The sequence below is a fragment of the Moschus berezovskii genome, chromosome 8, assembly GCF_049115385.1.
Source record: "Moschus berezovskii isolate FMDL1 chromosome 8, NW_MosBer_1.0, whole genome shotgun sequence".
NCBI classification, from domain to species: Eukaryota; Metazoa; Chordata; class Mammalia; order Artiodactyla; family Moschidae; genus Moschus; species Moschus berezovskii.
In genome coordinates this window covers 40611794-40636826 of record NC_142467.1, presented here as the reverse complement: position 1 = coordinate 40636826, position 25033 = coordinate 40611794, and the positions used below count along the sequence as shown (strand labels likewise).

The 25033-nt window shown below is 37.4% G+C and overlaps 1 protein-coding gene across 3 annotated transcripts in view; it reads right to left on the bottom strand.

Moving 5' to 3' along the window:
- The window catches only part of RNF145 (ring finger protein 145), a 65825-nt gene that overhangs the window by 10604 nt on the left and 30188 nt on the right, over positions 1 to 25033 (bottom strand). For all 3 annotated transcript variants that reach the window (XM_055430773.2, XM_055430772.2, XM_055430774.2), the window contains 5 exons: positions 22345 to 22436; positions 12926 to 13161; positions 10091 to 10266; positions 4382 to 4522; positions 1560 to 1742 (listed from right to left, as the gene is read on the bottom strand). In XM_055430773.2, coding sequence (XP_055286748.2) covers positions 1560 to 1742; positions 4382 to 4522; positions 10091 to 10266; positions 12926 to 13161; positions 22345 to 22436 — 828 coding nt within the window. The remainder of the gene's footprint in view (positions 1 to 1559; positions 1743 to 4381; positions 4523 to 10090; positions 10267 to 12925; positions 13162 to 22344; positions 22437 to 25033) is intronic.

Below are 25033 nucleotides of genomic sequence, written 5' to 3'. Positions count from 1 at the left end.
GATGTTTACCTTTTGTTTCCATTTCTGTAAGTTATAGAACTAGCCGAGCTTTTCAATACTTGAGTCAGCTCTGGTAAGTTATATTTTTCTTACAACTTTTCCATTTCATTTGTTTTTTATTTTAAAAAAAGTACTGCCATTTAACTCGTGGGAAAGAACAGAACCCAACTGTTCATTCCCATCTCATCCTCTCACAGCCAGAAGCCTTACTTGCCTCAGGTTAATAATGCTGCTATATACAAGAGTAACAGTGACACCCATCCAAAATCACCAATCCACACCCACACATAGGGCTTCTCAGTCTTGCTCCTTTCCCTCTAAATTTCCTCTGCATTTGATCTCAGAGGAAGAAGCCAGTAACGACGCTAGTTCAGCATCCTGGAAAGACCCAGAACTGGATTTACTGATCCTATGGCACTGAAAATATGATCTTTTCCCCCTCTTTCCCAAACTTTCTATAGTATTGTATTAGTCTTCTAACTAGTACAGTTAACAATACTAAAGGATACTGCCAGAGATGACAAAAAAGTAACTGAACTTTGGTCAAAACAATTTAAATGACTATTTAACTGAGTTCACCATTGAATTCAACATCTTAAAGCTTCTATTGAGAAATTCTAAACCTCAAAACCAAATCTCAAATAACTATAATGATTAAAATTATCTGAAACATATCCAAGAGTTTATTTAAATTAAATTGACTCTTTCAGCCATTTTACCACTTGAGAAAGTTTGACAATATGGGATATGGGGATAGAAAGGTAAAACTGATTTGGAGTGTTTTTAAACTCTTCTGTCAAAATTCTATCTCCCCCAAGGCTGCCTGCTCCCTTACTCATAAACGTACCACCAAAGAAGTAATTAAATCAGGTATTTCAATAATCAATAATCAGAATGTACAGAAGGATGCTGGAAAAAAATAATGGCACTGAATTTAAGCAATTCCTTATAGCATATCCTTACATAAATTACCATAAGCCAAAATGGTATCTTAAAGACCAAATCATAATTGGCTTTTATTCATTAAGAAAATTTTTATAATATGAGATGAATGAATTTGAATCCAGTTGGTCCCATAAGGTGTCAAGAATCCCCATTATAACCTCAGTTAATTGCAAACGAGCCATCAGGTAAGACTGTAAAATTTTCACTAATGTTTGACAACCTTTATTTTTCTCTTCTTTGTTTGCAGTTCCTCAGTGTTTCCTCTCCTTTAGTACTACAGAGAATAAAACTGTATATTATTTGTTACATTTACTGGACTAAATTTTATGCTCTATATTCTTTATTTCAAAACTGGATAAATATAAAAAAGTATTACATTTCTCTGAAGAAAAGCTGATTTGTAAATTACTTGGCCTTTAATGTGATTTTTTAACTATAGCAATGTTGAAGGAAAAACAGAAAAGTGAAACACATAAAAACTAAAAATGTAAAATTTGTTAATAAGCTAATACCAATTATCCATATTATCTTCTGCATCTAAACAATATCTAAATCTTCAGGCAATGAACGCATGTAAAGAATACAACAAAAATGTCTTTTAGGAAGCTTCTTACTTGTCTCTAGATGCTCCCAGCGCCAAAACAATAGGATCGGCAATCTCTAACATAGACTGAAGAATAGAAGCTACAACAATGAAGAGAATAATACTGAGCAGGAATGCCCGGTGAACAACCTGCAGTTCTATCAGACCAGTCTGCACCGCCAGGATTAACAGCGTAACTCCTTCTGTCATGCCCCTGGAAAAGGGTACATTTTCAGAAAAACAAACAGTAATCAGAACCACATTTGAGAGAAAACAATCCAAAGGCTTAGACTATTGTTACATATTTCTGCTCTGTTCTTAGACAAAACACCTGATCAGAATATAAATGTCAATGTAGTAAATATACAATCATAATGTATCACTGCATATGCAAAACGTAATAGCTATAATTTCAGCATATAGTGAGGAGAACTAAAGCAATGTCTAAGATAAGTAAAAGTGCTCTAACCAGGCTTTGCTAATGAGCCAGATACCCCTACCATTCTGAGCTAGCCAACCACTGAATTATACACACTTATATTATGAACTGGGCTTCCCAGGCGGTGCTAATGGTACCTGCCAATGCAGAAGAGGTAAGAGACACAGGTTCCATCCCTGGGTCAGGAAGATCACCTGGAGGAGGAAGTGACAACCCACTCCAAAGACCCTGGCCAGCTACAGTTCACAGGATCACAGTTGGATGTGACTGAAGCAACTTAGCACGTGTATTATGAACTATCTCCTGATTATAAAATACAGAACCATTAGGTGAATGTCTGTATAATCTTTGGGGAGGAAATGTCTCTTTAAGAAGTCCATAAGAACCAGAGACATAAATACAAATACTTTTTTTGAAATTCAATTTCCTTATGGAATATATATACAAAGTCCTAAGACCTTTTTATCCTAATGACTTGAATTGTGAAGGATCTGGCAAATAAATGAGAAATGAGCAAAGGACTGGTACAGTTTTCAAATCCACAAATTGGCAAATATTCCAAAGTTTGATGATCAAAGTACTGACAAGGAATGTAAAAAAATATGAGCAGACTAATGTTGAGATATAAATAGGTAAGACATTTCTGGAGAAGAATTTGCTAATAAATTTAAAATTACATACCCTTCAATTCAATAATCTTACTGGCAATTTACCCTATGGATGTAGTACAAAAATTATGATATATAAATAAAGATTTTTTAGGATATACAGATATGAAAAAGTGAATAATGGAACATGTTATGTGTTATGGGGATATAATCAGTAAAATCCAGACTGAAAAATTAAGTAGGACAAGCAATCTTATGTCTTCAACAAATAAAATTAAAGGGAAAAAATATAGAGATAACAGGGACCTAAATATTGAAAGAAACTTGAGAGGTATACCCAACCTCTGCAATATGGACCTTATTTGGATCCTGAGTTGAGCAAACAAAATGTTTTTTAAAATTCAGGCAGATAATTAAGGAAATATGAACACCAACAGGGTATTTGATGTCAAGGAATTCTTCTATTAGAAATGAATGCTCTATACATTTTTTTTCTAAAAGATTCAGAGGTAAAATAATACTGTATCTGGAATTTGCTTCAAACAAATGCAGCCAGGTTATGGGACAAAACAGGTGGAATGGATGGGATACACAGCACATGACCCTGGTCACATCACTGGAGATGGGTGCTAGGTACATACATGGGGGTTCACTTCACTATTTTCTCAACTTTTTTGGTTTAAAATTTTCCTATGTAAGGGTTTTTAAAAAAAGAGACATGAACAAAGATACTGATAGTAGCATTATTTAAACAGCAAAAAAAAGATACATTATTTTTGTAATAATATACATTCATCAAAAAGAATGACATGTATCTGAATGTATTGACATAAAAACAAAATATAGAAAACCTATCTAACCCACGACAAACTGAGGTACAGAACTGGAAAAGAGTGTGTGTGTGTGTGTGTGTGTGTGTGTGTGTGTACAGAACTGGAAAAGTGTGTGTGTGTGTGTGTGTGTGTGTGTGTGTGTTGGAGAGGAAATGGGAAGTAGGAGGAGAAAGCTGTCACTTTCCCTTTAGTGATCTTTGAATGGTATGAATTTTGTCAACTTAAACAAGAATTCTTTTTCTTTCTTGCTCCCACCCCCTCTTTCCATTATAAAGGTGTTAGCTAGGACTGGCAGGAAAATTATGGAGCATATGTTTTTTCTTTTCTGTCATCAAAAAACCAATATACAACAAAATAAAAATTTTCTCTCAGTTTACAAGGTACTCAGCATCTACCACTTCTGAAATACCCCATAAAGATTTAAATACTTCAAGAGGTTATGTAAATTTAAATAAATAAAATCAGTAAACCTCTATATTAATTAAGATAACAGGAATCGTGACAAGTTCTAGAGATAGTTTCCTAATACCAGATCTCAAGTGATTTAGTAACAATTGGAATAACTATTCTGCATCCTCATTAATGTGTCTTTTGAAACTTCAATTGGTATAAAAATTATGTTCAAACATAAAAAAAAAAATCTTTAAGGGAATATCTAATATAGAAATCTGATTTTAGCAGAGTGACACAAATTCAAAATGGGAAAAAGCTATCAAAAATCTATTAAATAAATCTAAGAAAGGAAAGTATCTAATATACATGTTATGTACATATAATAAAAATATAATCTTTTATACATAGAAATTTAGGAGTTTTTTAATAGCATGTTAACCCAAATATAGCAACCACTTCCCCCCAAAAAAGTCCTCAAAACTCCATTTCCTCTAAAATTCATCAACAAAGAAATTCATCATTATTTCTTTAAGTTAGATAAGATTTAAATTTCTAGAGCTGTTCAGAGCAAAGAACTTACCGATTCATGGCAGGATCATTCATGAAAGCTCGGTAGCCTTGCAAGTAAAACTTGCAGAGTGTCAGAACACCCAAGGCAACAAAAGAAACCGTGAAGACCAAACCCAAAAGTGAGTAAGGAGTGCTGCAGCATTCAGCAATACTGGGAAAAAAATGGGGGGGGGGGGATATTGACAGATAAACATTGTTTACCTAAAGGTAAAACATCTTAGGCCTTTAAATAACCACAAAGTTTGATCTGACTCTCAATGAAAACACCCAAAATCTGAGATGAGATCACCTAACCACTCTGTTACAATAATTGAAATCCATTCTCATTATTATCCTAACCTCATTTTCTCTTTGGCAAATATTTGTATATAGCACCAAATCTTAAACAGTCTTTTATTTTTATTGCTCTATCAGCTCCTTCAAAGGTAGTAAAACTTGAAGGGCCTAAACCTTGTTCAAAGCTTAAGAAATATTTAATTAACATTCTGAGAATATTCAAAGGAAACTCATATGATTGCCCATTTTTCCTTCAGAAAAGTTTTGGCTGTTCAAAGTGATCAGGCTGTACTGCTAACGTGGTTACTCATCAAAACGCCTTCTTTGATCACACTGTTACGGGGCCTGTGTCGACACTGCAGCTCCCAACACCTCTCACTCCAACAGTGGCTTCCATACTACTGGTCCTTTACACCTGAACTTATGTTTAGGTAAATGCATTCTTTTTCTGGGTTATTTCAAAAGTTATGTCCAAGAAGACAGCCCAAGACCATTTAAAAATAATTTTAATACCACTTTTTAATAAAGAGAACTGGACTTACACTAAACCTCGAAAATACTTTCATGTTTTACAGAAATACATTCAATACTTTCATTAAACACATTAGAAAATAATTTAACAAGTATTTTGCAAATATATGTAACATTATATACCATTAATTTGGAATTAGCATTTACAGAGTAACTAATAAAAAAGGTTCAAAGCACAGTATCTCAAGTTTCAAAATTTCAGTGAAGAATTTCATTTGCACTGATGAGGAATTCATTCAGGCAAATCAGTATCTGCCCTTCACGATGTAGCTCCTTGCCTCTGCTACATTGACACAACTGTTTTTAAGTTACTTTTTATGTGAAAACATCTAATTTCATGTAGACCAGTGTGCATTATGATGCAAAAAAAAAAAAGTTTGGTTTTTTCATTAGGAGCTGATCATGATAGTTCACAGCTAAAGAATAAAAAATTTTATGGCATTCTTATAAATCTAATTTCTGCAATGTTTGATATTTTTCTCAGAAAAATCATTACATAACATGTTTCAACAAATTTCCCAGTAATTTAAAAATATGAGGATCGTGGCTATAAATAACACGAAAAATTTTACTTCATTCCTATTGGAAAAGTCTGAAAATTTTACTGTAGTTCATACAGTTTCTCTTTTCTTGTGTCCATCTATATTTAAAGAAATCTTTTACACCCAATAGTATGACTTAATTACATTTCAAGAGGAGCACATTCTCTCAGTCTTACTTTAAAAAAGAGTGTGGTGTCATTTTTCAAAAGAGTATACTAAAGAACACAAAAGGTTTCAAACCTAACTTTGGGGAAGTGAAAGAGGTCGGGAAATTTATAAAATTTTTCTTCCCTTCTCTCGTCAATGAGACATTCTACTGATTTTAGTTTCTATTTCTTGGCTGCAAAAAATCCCTTCTTTTTGCTTTTCAGTTTGTTTGCTGTGTTTTGTTGGTTTGTTTTAGTCAGGGTATTGCGATAAACTTTATATCCTTTTTGTAAGTTAACTTGTTCTTTGGCAAGGCAATACACACACACACACACACACACACACACACACAGTCACACATGACCATCAAGAAGGACAAAGAACAATGCTTACAGAGATACATGTTAAAGAACCACACAGGAACTTCTCTATTACAAATTAAAACATTCTTATACTGAGAAGCAGCAATCTATCCTATGTATAGAAAAGGAACAGAGAAGAAAATTATTTGGCAAGATGTCTAAGCCTCACCTAGAATCTCAGCATTATTTTCTTACTCCATAAGCCCAAACGCATTCACAGCTTTTTGATTTGTTAAGCCTCTTACACTATACTATGCTTCATTTGATCGTGCTTCACAATGGAGAATAATCTGGTTTAAAACAAGACCAATCCCAGCCCACATTTAGGTTATCCTAACCACAGAACTGTATATCTCTCTTTCCATTTAAATTCAGTTATTTTTTGGATTATTTTAAAACTCTGCATAAAATTTCCATAATACTTAAAAGTAACAGTGCAGCTTAATAATGTGCTGGCCATTAAAACATATTTGATACCAATTTATTCCAGGTTTATAGAAGCTACTTTCTAATTAAAAGTCTCAGCACAAAATCTGACTCAATAAGTTATTTTATATATTTGTCAAAATAGGTATCACCCCATGTCATCTATATTGTCATTTAACTTCGTAAAGTTTTCAATCTTAACAAGTAACATGCTCCTTACAGAGAATAAATCTGTCTTAAGCTTCTCCTCCCCTATACCACTTAGTGCACAGTACGCCATCATTTTGGATGGCTGGGAAACAATGGCTCTATTAACTAAAATTCAAAACTTGTATTCGCCTATATTTACTTCCCAGGAGGAGTTTCTTTCTTGCCTTTTAAAGTGTTTCCTTTTAAAGAGTCAGGGTATGAAGATGTAGACCCATCTGCCAGGTTCTGAGGGCTTGAGATGGAAAATTCAGAAATGTCTAAATGTCTAGATAAGCTCACAAAGACAGGTGGAAAACGGATTCTAAAGACTAAAGATTTAAAAAAAAAATAATTTACCTTAAAAACCAAGTGTTAGAATTCCTTTCAATTAAACAGCAAAGTACTATGATATACTCATTTTCACTATTTGACTCTCTCTCAATAATGAAGAAAAACATAAAAAATAACAGGGCAGGGAATTCCTTGGCGGTCCAGGAGTTTGGATTTTGTGCTTTCACTGCCCAGGGTGCAGGCTCACTTCCTGGTTGGGGAACCAAGATGCCACAAGCTGAGCGGTGTGGCCAAAAACAAATAAGGAAGTATAGTGCAAGTGTATACACAGTCGTAGGATTTGGACTCAGATGGGGTTTGAATGTCAAAACCCCTTCTTCTGGCACTGTCACCTGGGGAAAGTTATTCTTGGTACAGTTTCCTCAGCTCTAAAATGGTAATGAGAATAAAAGCACCTTTCTTAGAGGGTGGCTATAAAAGCGAGCATGAGTAACTGTTTAATAGTGTGGCTGGCACATACTGTTGTTGTTCAGTTGCTTAGTCACGTCTGATTCTTCGTGACCCCATGAACTGCAGCATACCTGGCTTCCCTGTCCATCACCAACTCCCAGAGCTTGCTCAAATTCATGTCCATCGAGTTGGGGATGCCAGCCAACCATCTCATCCTCTGTCGTCCCCTTCTCCTCCTGCCTTCAATCTTTCTCAGCATCAGGGTCTTTTCCAATGAGTCAGCTCTTTGCATCAGGTGCCCAAAGTATTGGGGTTTCAGCTTCAGCATCAGTCCTTCCAATAATATTCAGGATTGACTGGTTTGATCTCCTCACTGTCCAAGGGACTCTCAAGAGTCTTCTCCAGCACCACAGTTCAAAAGCATCAATTCTTTGGTGCTCAGCCTTCTTTATAGTTCAACTCTCACATCCATACATGACTACTGGAAAAACCATAGCTTTGACCATATGGACCTTTGTCAGCAAAGCGATGTTTCTGCTTTTTTAAAACACCGTGTAGGTTTGTCATAGCTATTCTTCCAAGGAGCAAGGATCTTTTACTATCATGGATCTGCACTGATTCTTGAGCCCAGGAAAATGAAATCTGACTGTTTCCACTTTTTCTCCATCTATTTGCAATGAAGTGATGGGACCCCAATGCCACGATCTTAGTTTTTTCAATGTTGAGTTCTAAGTCAGCTCTTTCACTCTATTCTTTCACCTTCATCGAGAGGTTCTTTAGTTCCTCTTCACTTTCCAACATTAAAGTGGTATTATCTGCATATCTGAGGTTGTTGATATTCCTCCCAGCAATCTTGATTCCAGCCTTTGAGCTATCCAGCCCAGCATTTCGCATGATGTACTCTGCATATAAGTTAAATAAGCAGAATGACAATATACAGCCTTGACATACTCCTTTCCCAATTTGGAACCAGTCCGTTGTTCCATGTCCAGTTCTAACTGTTGCTTCTTGTCCTCCTACAGGTTTTTCAGGAGGCAGGTAATGTGGTCTGGTATTCCTATGTCCATTTACATATTAAATCATAAAAGTAACAGCTATTTTTAGAACATATTTCTTTTCCATCAAACATCTATTTCTGCTTTATTGACTATGCCAAAGCCTTTGACTGTGTGGATCACAAAAAACTGTGGAAAACTCTGAAAGAGATAGGAATACCAGACCACCTGACCTGCCTCTTGAGAAACCTATATGCAGGCCAGGAAGCAACAGTTAGAACTGGACATGGAACAACAGATTGGTTCCAAATAGGAAAAGGAGTACATCGAGGCTATATACTGTCACCCTGCTTATTTAACTTATATACAGAGTACATCATGAGAAACGCTGGGCTGGATGAAGCACAAGCTGGAATCAAGATTGCTGGGAGAAATACCAATAACCTCAGATATGCAGATGACACCACCCTTATGGCAGAAAGGGAAGAGGAACTAAAGAGCCTCTTGATGAAAGTGAAAGAGGAGAGTGAAAAAGTTGGCTTAAAGCTCAACATTCAGAAAACTAAGATCATGGCATCTGGTCCCATCACTTCATGGCAAATAGATGGGGAAACAGTGGACACAGTGGCTGACTTTATTTTTCTGGGCTCCAAAATCACTGCGGATGGTGATCGCAGCCATGAAATTAAAAGATGCTTACTCCTTGGAAGGAAAGTTATGACCAACCTAGCAGCATATTAAAAAGCAGAGATATTACTTTGCCAACAAAGGTCCATCTAGTCAAGGCTATGGTTTTTACCATGGTCGTGTATGGATGTGAGAGTTGGACTGTGAAGAAAGCTGATCGCCAAAGAATTGATCCTTTTGAACTATGGTGTTGGAGAAGACTCTTGAGAGTCCCTTGGACTGCAAAGAGGTCCAACCAGTCCATCCTAAAGGAGATCAGTCCTGGGTGTTCATTGGAAGGACTGATGCTAAAGCTGAAACTCCAATACTTTGGCCACCTCATGCAAAGAATTGACTCATTGGAAAAGACCCTTATGCTGCGAGGGATTGGGGGCAGGAAGAGAAGGGGACAACAGAGGATGAGATGGCTGGATGGCAGCACTGACTCGATGCTCATGAGTTTGGGTGAACTCCAGGAGTTGGTGATGGACAGGGAGGCCTGGCATGCTGCGATCCATGGGGTCGCAAAGAATCGGACACGACTGAGCAACTGAACTGAACTGAACATGAAATTGAAAAAACATTTTTACAATTTGCAAAGTCCCTTTCCCCAAATAATTTGCTGTACTATGGTCCACAGTGTGGCCAAATAAACCACCATTATTGTATTATCACTTCCTTGCACTGCAAGACCTAGGCATCTGCTGAGTGAAAATCCCGTTTTAATTACACATGAAGCACTATAAAAAGACTGACAAAAGTTAATTTGCAAAACTTACTATTCCTGGATCAAAGTTTTCTCTTCCTAAGGCTATATACAGGATCATACGCTCTAATTAATTACCTTGTCAGGAAAAGGAAAAGAAGTCTCTCTCGTGAGGCAGGCTGATCTCGAGTACTGAAGTAGGAGTAAATCTGAAGAGCAAATAAGACGAGCCAGAAAACCATGAACAATACAGGGACTACCAGCTGATTCCACAGGGACATTCCCAAGGCTAGAAGGCCATACACCTCCACTACCTGAGTAAGAAAATAACACAGGAAAACATCTTTTATCACTTCAATAAACACATTTAAACACAAAAGTGTTTAACCTGCAGTACATAAAAACTGAATAGCTTTTCTTTTCTTGCATATTAAGATAAATTCCTTCAACGTTAGCTGTCTGCATACAATTAGAAAACAGCATGTCTTTTTTTAATCTACTAATTTTACATTATTATTAGAATTGACACACAACCATCAAATGGCAACAGCAAACTGCCCTAACAGTTCAGGGTTATTGTCAAAATAAAGTCATATTTGGAAGAAAACTACATCACAGGCAGTTTGAAGAGGTTTGGCAAACTTAGGTTGAATCAAAATGATCAGAACTAGTGTGAACAATGGGCTTCCAGGTGGCACAGTGCTAAAAAATCTGCCTGCCGATACAGGAGACAGCAGAGACTTGGGTTCCATTCCTGGGTTGGGGAGATCCCCTGAAATAGGAAACAGCAACCCAGTCCAGTATTCCTGCTTAGAAGATTTCATGAACAGAGGAGCCTGGCAGGCTACAGTTCATGAGACGCAAAGAACTAGATACGATTAAGCGATGGAACACAGAACAGAGCATAGTGTGAAAAACGCAATACTGCTTGAGGGGCTAGGACGAAGGGAAATAGACAAGAATCTTCCAGAGTTCATTCAGGAATATCGTGGATGAGTAGTTTGACGGAAGACAGAATAATCACTGGAGAAGTTTACTCTCTTGCAGCAAAGACAGTTTATAAAGTCTTTTCCCCCAGACAAAGTAATTCCCCTTGCTCCTACTGTGTATTTATCAAGCAACATTTCTCAAATGATCTGGTTTGCCTAACACCAGGAAAAAAGGTATACCTAAAAAAAAAGTTTACTAAGTTACTATAAGTTAATAAATTAGCTGTCTAGTTTATAAAACAATCTCATATGAGATTGATTAGAAGGAATTCTCATAACCTGATTCAGCCTAAGAGTACATACAGATGGTTACCAAGTTTCTGGAGTTACCAAGACAGGGACCAGATCCTGGTAACACAACAGAGTTCTGCCAGGTAGATTACAAACTCTAACCTAAGCAGCCAACAGTCTTGCTAGAAGGCTCAGTGTGACTCCAGAATGTTTCAATAACTATAAAGACCTTAAATGAAAATACACTGACTTGCAGAATATTCTAAATTTAGACTTTTTCATCTGTAAATCAAATGTTTTCTCTAAAACTGAATCAAGAGTAACCCCTATTTTTCCTCCTCTGGAAGATACTGAATGAAAACAAACTGTCTAGCTTGCTGCAAAATTATTTATTTGCAGCAAACTGATTACTGAGAGGCACAGTACTTTCTCTCCTTTCCATTCAAGGAAAAGACCACCAAAAAATCTGACAGTTTCTATTTCTTGCCTATCTATTCTTTCTAGGTCATGAATTTCATAACCTGTATTTTATTTCCAACTCTGACGCTTAGTGATACATGAACCTTATGACAAACAAGAAGGTAAACATGACACTGTAAAACGGAGGCTTTGTCCTTAGGGTAATTAAATAAACAGTGAGTATCCAAGCAATATTTACTGAATATCTACTGCTCTTCACAAACTAGGGCAGCACCACAAGATTGAATTCAAATAAAAAATACATAAATGTGTCATCTTCATTCTGAATACAACAAAACTTCCCCATGAAGAACCTCTTTAATGAGACTGTGAAAATGATTTTATCTTCTTTGGAAGATTTACTTTCAGGAAAAGTTGCTCAAGTTGATCAAAATGGAAGATGAAGAAATCAGGAGAACCAGGCTAAGGTCAAGAGCTTACAGAATTTTCCTGGGAAATCTGCCCTTGGGGCCACAACAATAAGGAAAGGACTCACTTAGCAGTATCAGAATTGTCAGTCTGAAAGCTTCCTGTACTTTAAGTAAAGAGGCAGAAGAGAATACTCATTTTAATTCTCTCTTCATACCAATGTCAATTTTAAGAGCTCTTCTATATACTGAAACCTACTGATTAAATCAAATAGAACTATTTCTTTCCTGAATACCAACAGTTTGTGACTAGAAATAATCCGTTTGAGAGCAAAGACTGAAAAGAGTAGGAGAGACAGAAGCATATGTTGCAAAATCAGTCCAAGCACCACATCTAAATGAAACCTGTCATATCACAGCCCAGAACTACTTAACGTCTCAGTTTAAACAGATAAACATAAGGAAAATACATTAGTCACAGCAGGACTATATCAGGAAAAAAAAAGGAACTGACCTCTACATATTCAATTCTATATCACTCTTGTCTTTGTTATAGGAGTTACTACCAAACGTCATCTGCCTGGCACTGAACTCATTCAAACCTAATGGCTACTCTATATGTTAGCTACAACAGTTATTATTAGTTCTAACTTTCAGATAAGGGAACGTAAGTGGCTAACCCTAGGTTACACAGCTAGTAAACAGCAGCATCAGAGTGAAAACTCTGACTGCATCCCGATGAACTTACTTCACTTTACTGCTTCTCAACAGAACTTAAGAATCTCAGATGCTCCTAATTATGTTGAAAATAGTTACTATTTTCCAAGTGTCAAACATAATGTTATCACAACAATGACTGTGAAATAAAAGTGAATTAAATCTTTAATATACTTAATATTTACACAGAATTTTATCTACAGTCTTACCTGAACCAACTCTCTGTATGCAGACTTGGCAAGATTATAAGGTACTAGAAGGTTAGACCCAAGAAAATAGAGAACTTCCAAACCAGTAAAAATCATAGCAAATTTGTTGATGATAACAATTGTCTCCAGAGGAACAAGGCAGAGGCGTGCTAGCAGAGGAAGCATGTGAGCTGAAAAGAGCCAAATCTGCTTCGTTTTCATTACACAGGAGCATAATGTACACACCACCAGCTGACCTAAAACGAGGGGGATAGAAGGCATTGAGACTTGGTATCCACAAAATAAAAACACTGTCGATAATGATGATGACACAGCTTTTGAAGGAGTCTAATTAGGATCTCTTAGATAATAGTTTTAATCAAATTTTAACTTCACTTGACCGTAATTAAATGTTCACACGTCCTGTGAATTTTGAGCACCAATTCCCTAAGACTGATCTGAGAAAAGCAGCACAAATATCCACTGGTCTTTATCACATTCCAGATGGCATATATAACATGGAAATTCTTTTAAATTTCTAATTCAATATTACAATAATTCAGTTACTACTAAATATAATAGCTCCTTTTACAAAGGTCCTCAATATTTAACTGTTCTAGTCTAGAGGTGAAAGTATAAAACCCAAGAGATACAATAACTTGTCTAAAATCATGCTGTGACAAGACTTATTCTGAGGTTTTCAATCTACCATGCAAGCCTTCTTGTATGGCTCAATAATGCAAAATTAAAACTCAAAAAGTTTAAACAACAAATTCTTACAGAGGACTGTGCATGATTATAGAAAGTTAGGAAGTACAGAGAAGTAAAAAGGAAAAAAACAATCCATCTCCTACAATCCTGTCACCCAAGTTAGCACTGTTAAGGTCTTCGGTTTATAACATAAAACATTGCATGCAAAGTTATAGTATTTTATCTGAAATCTAGGCAGTGCTCAAAAAGAGCTATCCATATTATTTATTACCTTTTCAGTTTATTCTATGCATGTGATTATACACAAATGTTTTACATAAATATTATAATGTATATAAAATCATCTTTTTTCATTTAAAACATATTATGCATATACCAAACTAATAAATATATACGTGTGTGTGTGTATGTAAATATATATGGGCTTTTTTTAGTTAAAAAAACTGAACACATATGATAATATTAGCACTTGACTACCTTCAAATATTTTACAATTATAAAATGCTTTGTTATGAATAAGCTTGTGCATTTATGACATCCTTGTATAAACTACTTGGAGGACATTTCCTAATGTTTTCTAAACTAAATTCCTGTAAGCGGGATTACTGAGTCAGAGTAATTTTTAAAGCTTCTAACACACATTTTTTAAAGCTTTTGACACACATGTCAACTGCTCTACAGAAACAAAACACCCAGTGTACAGGGTGCCCCTTTTACCACCTATCTGCCAACAGTGAAAATAATTTAAGAAAAGGAAGGATAGAAATATTTCCTTTTTTTTTTAAATTTGTCTTTTGTCCATCACCAGTAGCACTGAACAATACCAGTAAGTATATAAAAGCACTTGCAATTTTTGACAAAATGCTTGGTCACATTCTTTGCCTATTCTACTACAATATGTAGACTTCTATTGTTTGAACAAGATACTAACCTCCTTTATCATATAATTGTATTTTCCCTATCTGACATTGGAATGTTTTAGTAACTTTTTTCTCTTATAATATAGAAGTTTTTATTATAAAGAGTCAAATCTATCCACCTTTTTAATGGTTTCTACTTTTGTTGCCATGGTTAATTAGATGGCTCCCCCTACTCAAGGTTATACAGGTAACCACCTATATTTTCTTTTTTTCTTTAATAAAAAATTAACATATTTGGAAATTGTTTAACAATAAGATAAAAAGCAAAGCTCTAAGTTTGTTTTTTCAGATGGGCACTTAGCTGTCTCAAAACTAGCTACTGGAATCAACCAATTCTTTTCTCATTAATTTGAAATGCCATTTTGGTATACTGCAGAATCATCAGTGTATTTGTGTCTGCGTTGGCATCTGCTATTTTCTTTTTTCAGTGATCTTCTCTAATGACAGTACACACTATTCCATTTCATTGACTGGACAAGTCTCTCATTACTCCTCTCAGAATTTCTCGAACACGTTATCTTCCAAATTAAGAATTAGTCAAATTCTCTTCCTTCTTGCCAATGAAAAGCAAAACAAAATATATCTTTTTTACCATCTGATTCATGCTTTTTTTTGGGGGGAGGGGGCCACATTGCACAGCATGTGGTACTTCCCCGAGCAGGGACTGAACCCACACCCCCTGCACTGGAAGAACAGAATCTTAACCACTGGACCACCAGTGAAGTCCTTATTAATCCTTTATTCCATTAAAAAAACATTTTTTTGGAACATGTTGATTTCAAATCAACATTTTTATATTTTAATTTGCGTTCTATTCAAATTATTGTTAGAAGAATAAAAAATTGGCAACCATTTTTAAACAAAGCTGAAAATTTCTTAACAATCTACTATGCTGAATACAACATATGTGGTATTTTCTCCCACAAAGTATTAATTTTAGTCTTTAAAGAACCGATACTCAAATCACAAAAAACATTCATAAAGGTATGAAAAAAGAGAAAAACTCATAACAATGAAGAAAACTGAGAAGAGAGGTCACTTAGTAAGTTAACAAAATTTTAGGGGATAGAAAACAATGATTAGGCCACTAGTCTTTCCCCACCCCGGGAAGACTGAAGTTTGCTCTTTGGAAAGGCTGAAACAGGCTCCTGGACACTGTGCACACCAAGGGCAGAAGTGAGGTGCGTTGCCCAAATGAAAACAGGAGATTAAAAGTCTGCACCCACAAAGATGACAGCTCCCTAGGTCTCCAAACACTGCAGCCACATTTACTGCCGTTCAGCTCTTGTCCCTGGCACCAGTCCCCGCTACAGGAGATAGATTCTTCTTCAGGAAACTGACCCAAGTCCAGTGAAAAGACTACCAATATGCACACTTAGGGGGTCCCCCCAGTAAGGGTCAGTCGCACCCGAACATCAACTCTGAAAAACACCAGTTGGTATGCCTTAAAGAGATTACAACTGGCAACTTAATAATTTACTTTAATACAAATGACAACAGAAGGACATTTAATAACCAGGTGATTCTAATTCAGGCTTAAGAACTACTGCTGTCCCATGTAAGGCAAAGACCAAAACAAAGACAAAAAGAATCTCAGAGAAAATGGAAAGAATGCAAGGAATAAAAGAAAGCTTCAAAGTAAATAATATATCTAAGAAATTAAAAAGGCTGTCACAATCGAAAGAAAACAAATCCCAGAATATTAAATATATAACAAAAAAAAGTTGGGAAATCTCAGAAAGTAAAACAAAAAACAAAGAGAGAGACAGAGAAAAAGGAAAATAGAACAGTAAGAAAGTTAGGGGTTCAATGTGGAAGAAAGCTTATCCAATTAAAAGGATTTCCAGAAAGGGACAAAAGAGAAAACAGCAGGGAAGAAATTATGGTAAGTTGAAAGGAGAGAAGCCTCTGGAGAATGATGCCTGACAGGAGAGGAGTGGTACAGGAAAGAGTAGATTTTCATCATAATACTGTGGTATCATCCCCAATAATTTTTTTAAATTGTGTTTATTTCTTGACTTTTAAAAGTAAGTATATTTCTTTCATTAAAAATTTAGCTGAAACTCTGAAAAAATACTTAAGAGAAAGTGCTTTAATACTAGGAATATTTAGGAATTTTCATTTTGGCATGTCTTACTTTCACTGTACTCATAGCTATGATATTTAAAGTTCCTTGTTCCGCATGATGCAAACTTCCTCTAAGCTCTGAAAGTTCCCGTAAGTCTAGGCCAGCACATTCAGTTCTCAGCTCTGAAGTTTGAGACTTCAATTATCCTCTTTCACAGAAGAGTATGACTCATATGCTACGATTCTCTTGAAGGGAAGACCACTTCTCTTACTTAGGTGAAAGAAGAAAGGAGTAGTACTGTTAGTGGAAATCTTTCCGATAGCTCCAGAAGAATAGGAAGTTGTTCAACTTGATATACCTATTCCAACTGACAATTCTGAATAAAACAAAATCACAATGTACTCTGGATTTCATGATTCCTTAAGAACTATCTCCAAGAAGTCCATAACCCTAAGAATGGGATACTCATATTACTTAATTTTTCATTAAAAGTTTACTAATGAAATGGAAGAAAAGGAGTAGAAAGCTACTTTAAAATCAAAGTCTAAAGAAAAAAATGCTACTTAATAATTTATGGATTTCCAGTTAATTGAATCTTGGCTGGGTGAACACACTATCATAAGTACCGATGGGAAAAATTTAGGAGGTGTTCATTGGAAGGACTTATGCTAAAGCTGAAACTCCAATAATTTGGCCACCTCATGTGACGAGTTGACTCACTGGAAAAGAGTCTGATGCTAGGAGGGACTGAGGGTAGGAGGAGAAGGGGACGACAGAGGATGAGATGGCTGGATGGCATCACTGACTCGATGGACATGAGTTTGAGTGACCTCCAGGAGTTGGTGATGGACAGGGAGGCCTGGCGTGCTGTGGTTCATGGGGTCGCAAAGAGTCGGACACGACTAAGCGACTGAATTGAACTGAACACTAAATCATATCCATCACGGAATGAAAGAAAACACTTTGAGTTTTTGAATGAGGCAAATATTTTCATACTTGGATGAAAATATTACCACTATTGAATATGTGGTAATATTTGGATGTTACCACTACCGAATACAGCCATGGGATATGGCCATAAAGCAACATTATTTTTGTGTTCTACTCTCTTAAAAAGCCACTCTTTGAAACTAAGTGTTCTCCTGCCCCCATAAGGCAAGGCCCATAACTTTTCTAAACCAGTACAGTTTCCACAATCTGATCTAATCTCAGTTGACTCAAACAAAGTTCTGATTTAAAGTTGAAGGTTTTCCTTTACTCCAGCTGAGGTTCCTACTATTGCTGTTCAGTTTCTCACTGTGTCTGACTCTTTGTGACCCCATGGACTGCAGCACGCCTGGGTTCCCTGAGCTTTACTATCTCCTAGAATTTCTTCAAACTCATGTCCGTTGTATTGATGATGCCACCCAACCATCTCATCCTCTGTCGCCCCCTTCTCCTCCTGTCCTCAATCCTTCCCAGCATCAGGGTCTTTTCCAGTGAGTCTGCTCTTCACATCATGTGGCCAAAGTATTGGAGCTTCAGCTTCAGTCCTTCCAGTGAATATTCAGGATTAATTTCCTTCAGGATTGCTTTGATCTCTTTGCTGTCCAAGCGACTCTCAAGTCTTCTCCAGCATCACAGTTCAAAAGCATCAATTCTTTGGCGCTCAGCCTTCTTTATGATCCAACTCTCACATCCATACATGACTACTGGAAAAACCATAGCTTTGACTAGACAGACCTTTGTCGGCAAAGTGATGTCTCTGTTTTTTAATAGGCTATCTAGGTTTGTCACAGCTTTTTTTCCAAGAAGAAAGTATCTTAATTTCATGGTGGAAGTCACCAACCGCAGTAATTTTGGAACCCAAGAAAATGAAATCTACCACTGCTTCCACTTTTTCCCTTTCTATTTGCCATGAAATGATGGGACCAGACCTATGTAACTCAATGAAGCTATGAGCCCACCATGCAGGGCCACCCAAGAAAAAGAGTCATGGTGGAAAGCTCTGACAAAACATGGTCTACTGGAGAAGGGAATGGCAAACCACTTCGGTATTCTTGCCTCAATAACCCCATGAACAGTATGAAAAGGCAAAAAGATACAACTGGAAGATGAGTACCTTAGGTTGGTAAGTGTCCAATATGCTACTGCAGAAGAGCAGAGAAATAGCTCCAGAAAGGATGAAGAGGCTGGGCCAAAGCAGAAATGATGCTAAGCTGTGAATGTGTCTGGTTGTGAAAGTCAAGTCCAATGCTGTAAAGAATACTGTACAGGAACCTGGACTATTTGGTCCATGAATCAAGGTAAATCAGGCTTCGTCAAGCAGGCAATGTCAACAGTGACTATCAATATTTTAGGAATAGCTGAACTAAAAAGAACGGTGAATTTAATTCAGATGACCATTACATCTACTACTGTGGGCAAGAGACCTCCTTTGGGGTCACAGAAAACCAGCAATTGTGAGAGGGAGTAGAGAGCTTATGGCAAGCTTCTCCCTCTTTCTCTGCTAGCACAGTTGCATTCTTCCTGACTGACTTACCCACAGTTGAAGCAGGGAGGCAAGGAGAGGGAGAGAAGTAGAAAACTCTTACTGGACTATTTTCTTACAATGATATGGTACTGGTGCTCTCTGCAGTTGAGATATTTAAAATGGATCTCCTTTCTCCTGGGCATTTTTAAGTGTTTTCCTGATTGTTCCCAGTATCATGGATCTCTTATCTGCATGACTTTTCATGCTTGTTATATACCCTTCTTTGGCTGCTTTTGGATCTTTCCTCAGCTCCCGGGAATCTGGAAGTACAATGCCTGTTGGAGTCTTCTCATCTTTTTAAAGGCCCTCTTGGAAGGACCTAAGAAAATTCCGTTGACTCTTGGGACCCTTATCTAGTCCACAGGAAACTAACATTCTTTGCCTACAGAGATTAGATGATACAGGAGAACCTCACAAGACATTTTCACTCCACAGTCAGAAACTCAACAGTAGCCAGCCCACTGCTGCTGCTGCTGCAGTGGCCTTTATATCAGATTAGAATTATAATATGAGCCATATATGCAATGTTTTAGTATTCTGGTAGCATCATTTTATGAAGTTAAAAAAAAAGGTAAAATTGATTAACAATTATCTTATTTAACCTAATGCATCACAAATATGAGGGGCTTCCCTGGTGGCTCGGTGGGAAAGAATCAACCTTCAATGCAGGAGACTCAGGTTCAATCCTTGGGTTGGGAAAATCCCCTGGAGAAGAAATGGCAACCCACTCCAGCATTCTTGCCTGGAGAATTCCATGGACAGAGGAGCCTGGTGGGCTACAGTCCATGGGGTTGCAAAAGAGTGTGACACGACTTAGTGACTGAACAATAACAACGATCCTAAATATTATCATAGAGACATTCAATCTATACCAAAAAATGAACAAAACATTTTGCATCCTTTTTGTACTAAGTTTGATTTGGACTAGACACATTTCAAGGCCTCATAAGGTACTTGTGGCTTGTTTTGGATGGTGCAGCTTTAATTTTGCACACCCAGGTCAGACACCAGTCTGCAGGATCCCTCCTAAGCCACACACACACAAAAACTGTGAGTAGCCAAATGGTCCCCCACTGAATTCTCTACATGAGAAGGGCTGGGAAGGTATTTCACTGAAAACAGCTATCCAAAGAAATTCTCCTACAAATTCCAACATTAAATCTCTTAACACCTTCTATATGGGTGAGTTTAAGAAACACACAAGATTCCTCTCACTTCCTTTTTGCAATTTTGGAATGGTAAGATCTGATACTTCACTTTGGGCTGCATCTATGTTGTTCTGGGGTCCTAAGCCATCCATTATAAACATTCTGCTATCTGAATGTTTCAATCACATCTCAAGTTCCTGATGTTTCTGGTAATTTATTGTAGACTAGAAGATAATGGCTTTCAACAACAGTAACCAATATTAAGTAACCTTATGGCAGAAAGTGAAGAAGAACTAAAGAGTCTCTTGAGGAGAGTGAAAAAGTTGGCTTAAAGCTCAACATTCAGAAAACTAAGATCATGGCATCTGGTCCCATCACTTCATGGGAAATAGATGGAGAAACAGTGGAAACAGTGGCTGACTTTATTTTTCTGGGCTCCAAAATCACTGCAGATGGTGATTACAGCCATGAAATTAAAAGACGCTTACTCCTTGGAAGGAAAGTTATGACCAACTTAGACAGCATATTAAAAAGCAGAGACATCACTTTGCCAACAAAGGTCCGTCTAGTCAAGGCTATGGTTTTTCCAATGGTCATGTATAGATGTGAGAGTTGAACTATAAAGAAAGCTGAGTGCCGAAGAAATGATGCTTTTGAACTGTGGTGTTGGAGAAGACTCTTGAGAGTCCCTTGGACTGCAAGGAGATCCAACCATTCCATTCTAAAGGAGATCAGTCCTGGGTGTCCTTGGAAGGACTGATGCTAAAGCTGAAACTCCAATACTTTGGCCACCTCATGCGAAGAGCTAACTCATTGGAAAAGACCCTGATGCTGGGAAAGATTGAGGGCAGGAGGAGAAGGGGACGACAGAGGATGAGATGGTTGGATGGCATCACCGACTCGATGGACGTGGGTTTGGGTGGACTCCGGGAGTTGGTGATGGACAGGGAGGCCTGGTGTGCTGCAGTTCATGGGGTCGCAAAAAGACACGACTGAGCGACTGAACTGAACTGAACCAATATTAAGACATTACATATTTCATTTTAATCTTACAAAGTAATTATTCAGTTCAGTTCAGTCGCTCAGTCGTGTCCGACTCTTTGCGACCCCATGAATCACAGCACGTCAGGCCTCTCTGTCCATCACCAACTCTCGGAGTTTACTCAAACTCATGTCCACAGAGTCGGTGATGCCATCCAGCCATCTCATTCTCTGTCGTCCCCGTCTCCTCCTGCCCCCAATCCTTCCCAGCATCAGACTCTTTTCCAGTGAGTCAACTCGTCGCATGAGGTGGCCAAAGTATTGCAGTTTCAGCTTTAGCATCAGTCCTTCCAATGAACACCCAGGATTGATCTCCTCTAGAATGGACTGGTTGGATCTCCTTGCAGTCCAAGGGACTCTCAAGAGTCTTCTCCAGCACCACAGTTCAAAAGCATCAATTCTTCGGCGATCAGCTTTCTTCACAGTCCAACTCTCACATCCATACATGACCACGGGAAAAACCATAGCCTTGACTAGACGGACCTTTGTTGACAAAGTAATGTCTCTGCTTTTTAACATGCTATCTAGGTTGGTCATAACTTTCCTACCAAGAAGTAAGCATCTTTTAATTTCATGGCTGCAATCAGCATCTGCAGTGATTTTGGAGCCCAAAAAAATAAAGTCTGACACTGTTTCCACTGTTTTCCCATCTATTTCCCATGAAGTGAGGACCAGATGCCATGATCTTAGTTTTCTGAATGTTGCGCTTCAAGCCAACCTTTTCACTCTCCTCTTTCACTTTCATCAAGAGGCCTTACTTAAAAACTAACCTTCCCAAATACTTAAATTATCCTTAAAAAACAGAAGTAACTACAGGCTATATATAATTATAAACATGTAAAATAAGAAACACCTTATTTAGAGAGAAAAAGATTAATAAGAAAATGTTACATTTAACAATAACTGTGTTTTGAAAGAGTCATCAAGAAAAACTCCAAGTTTTCCAACTTTTTTGTATTAAGTATGAACTAATTTTATAAGATAGTAATTAATACTTGGTTGGTTCCTACCTACACTTTCAATTCTCTTATAATACTTACCTATTAAGGCTGTGGTAAATCGATTCATGGAGAGAGGTTCTAAATACATTGGTCCTTCATAGGCAGACTCCAGTTCACTCCTAACATAGTCCCTAAATAAGTAAAATGATAAGAATGTATTAGATACATTTGAAGCACATAGAGGAGAGAGAAGCAGCTAACGCACAGTATTCTTATAAAAAAAATATTATGTTAATAACACTTAACATCTATACGAAGGAAAATTTTAGGTACAAAAAATTATAGAGGGATGACCTTCATCTCCTTCACCCATGTGATGAAAACAGAATTCACTGAAACTGATTTTTAATTGCAGAGAAGCAGCCAAAACTTCACTTTGTTGGATTCTCTTTCTTCCCACGGTCTCATTAAATAATTTATGCCCAGGAAAAAGCCAATTGAGATGCCACCTCTCAACCCTACTACTTAAAACAAACTAGTTAGAAAACTGGCTTGTAGCACGACAATCCTTAAAAGATGTCATTTTCAAGTTTACAGGAAATTTATAATTAGAACTATAATATTTAAGTAGGCTACAAATTTTTGAGATAAATTTTAAATCAAATCAAATTATTTCTTATAAAACATAATTCATTTAACATTGATCACTGAGAAATAACGAGATTTAATTAGTGGTCAAAGAGACTTTACGCTCTGAGAAAACAGAACTTTTAGGGTAGAGGCAGAAAGGAAGAATTTATTATCAGTTAAGTTCAGTGGTAATAGAAAATGGTTGTCTTAAATTCTTCTGACATCAAAGTAGGAAAATTTGTGTTAAAAAATTCTCCTTTTCTTCTATTGTTGAATACTTTATTCACTGTACTTTAAAACAAGTTCAGTTCAGTTCAGTGGCTCAGTCGTGTCCGAATCTCTGCAACCCCATGAATCACAGCACGCCAGGCCTCCCTGTCCATCACCAACTCCCGGAGTTCACTCAAACTCACGTCCACAGAATCGGTGATGCCATCCAGCCATCTCATTCTCTGTCGTCCCCTTCTCCTCCCGCCCCCAACCTTTCCCAGCATCAGAGTCTTTTCCAGTGAGTCAACTCGTCGCATGAGGTGGCCAAAGTATTGCAGTTTCAGCTTTAGCATCAGTCCTTCCAATGAACACCGAGGACTGATCTCCTTTAGAATGGACTGGTTGGATCTCCTTGCAATCCAAGGGACTCTCAAGAGTCTTCTCCAGCACCACAGTTCAAAAGCATCAATTCTTTGGCGATCAGCTTTCTTCACAGTCCAACTCTCACATCCATACATGACCACGGGAAAAACCATGGCCTTGACTAGACGGACCTTTGTTGGCAAAGTAATTTCTCTGCTTTGTAATATACTGTCTAGGTTGGTCATAACTTTCCTTCCAAGGAGTAAGCGTCTTTTAATTTCCTAGCTGCAATCAGCATCTGCAGTGATTTTGGAGCCCCAAAAAATAAAGTCTGACACTGTTTCCACTGTTTTTCCATCTATTTCCCATGAAGTGATGGGACCAGATGCCATGATCTTTGTTTTCTGAATGTTGAGCTTCAAGCCAACCTTTTCACTTTCCTCTTTCACTTTCATCAAGAGGCTTTTTAGTTCCTCTTCACTTTCTGCCATAAGGGTAGTGTCATCTGCATATCTGAGGTTATTGATATTTCTCCCAGCAATCTTGATTCTAGCTTGCGCTTCTTCCAGCCCAGCATTCCTCATGATGTACTCTGCATAGAAGTTAAATAAGCAAGGTGACAATATACAACCTTGACGCACTCCTTTTCCTATTTGGAACCAGTCTGTTGTTCCATGTACAGGTCTGACTGTTGCTTCCTGACCTGCATACAGGTTTCTCAAGAGGCAGGTCAGGTGGTCTGGGATTCCCATCTCTTTCAGCATGTTCCACAGTTTATTGTGATCCACACAGTCAAAGGCTTTGGCATAGTCAATGAAGCAGAAGTAGATGGTTTTCTGGAACTCTCTTGCTTTCTCCATGATCCAGCGGATGTTGGCTATTTGATCTCTGGTGCCTCTGCCTTTTCTAAAACCTGCTTAAACATCTGGGAGTTCACGGTTCACATATTGCTGAAGCCTGGCTTGGAGAATTTTGAGCATGACTTTACTAGCGTGGAAGATGAGTGCAATTGTGCGGTAGTTTGAGCATTCTTTGGTATTGCCTTTCTTTGGGATTGGAATGAAGACTGACCTTTTCCAGTCCTGTGGCCACTGCTGAGTTTTCCAAATTTGCTGGCATATTGAGTGCAGCACTTTCACAGCATCATCTTTCAAGATTTGAAATAGCTCAACTGGAATTCCATCACCTCCACTAGCTTTGTTCGTAGTGATGTTTTCTAAGGCCCACTTGACTTCACATTCCAAGATGTCTGGCTCTAGGTCAATGATCACATTATCGTGACTATCTTGGTCATGAAGATCTTTTTTGTACAGTTCTTCCCTGTATTCTTGCCACCTCTTCTTAATATCTTCTGCTTCTGTTAGGTCCATACCATTTCCGTCCTTTATCGAGCCCATCTTTGCATGAAATGTTCCCTTGGAATTTCTAATTTTCTTGAAGAGATCTCTTGTTTTTCCTATTCTGTTGTTTTCCTCTATTTCTTTGCATTGATCACTGAGGAAGGCTTTCTTATCTCTCCTTGCTATTCTCTGGAACTCTGCATTCAGATGCTTATATCTTTCCTTTTCTCCTTTACTTCAAGTAT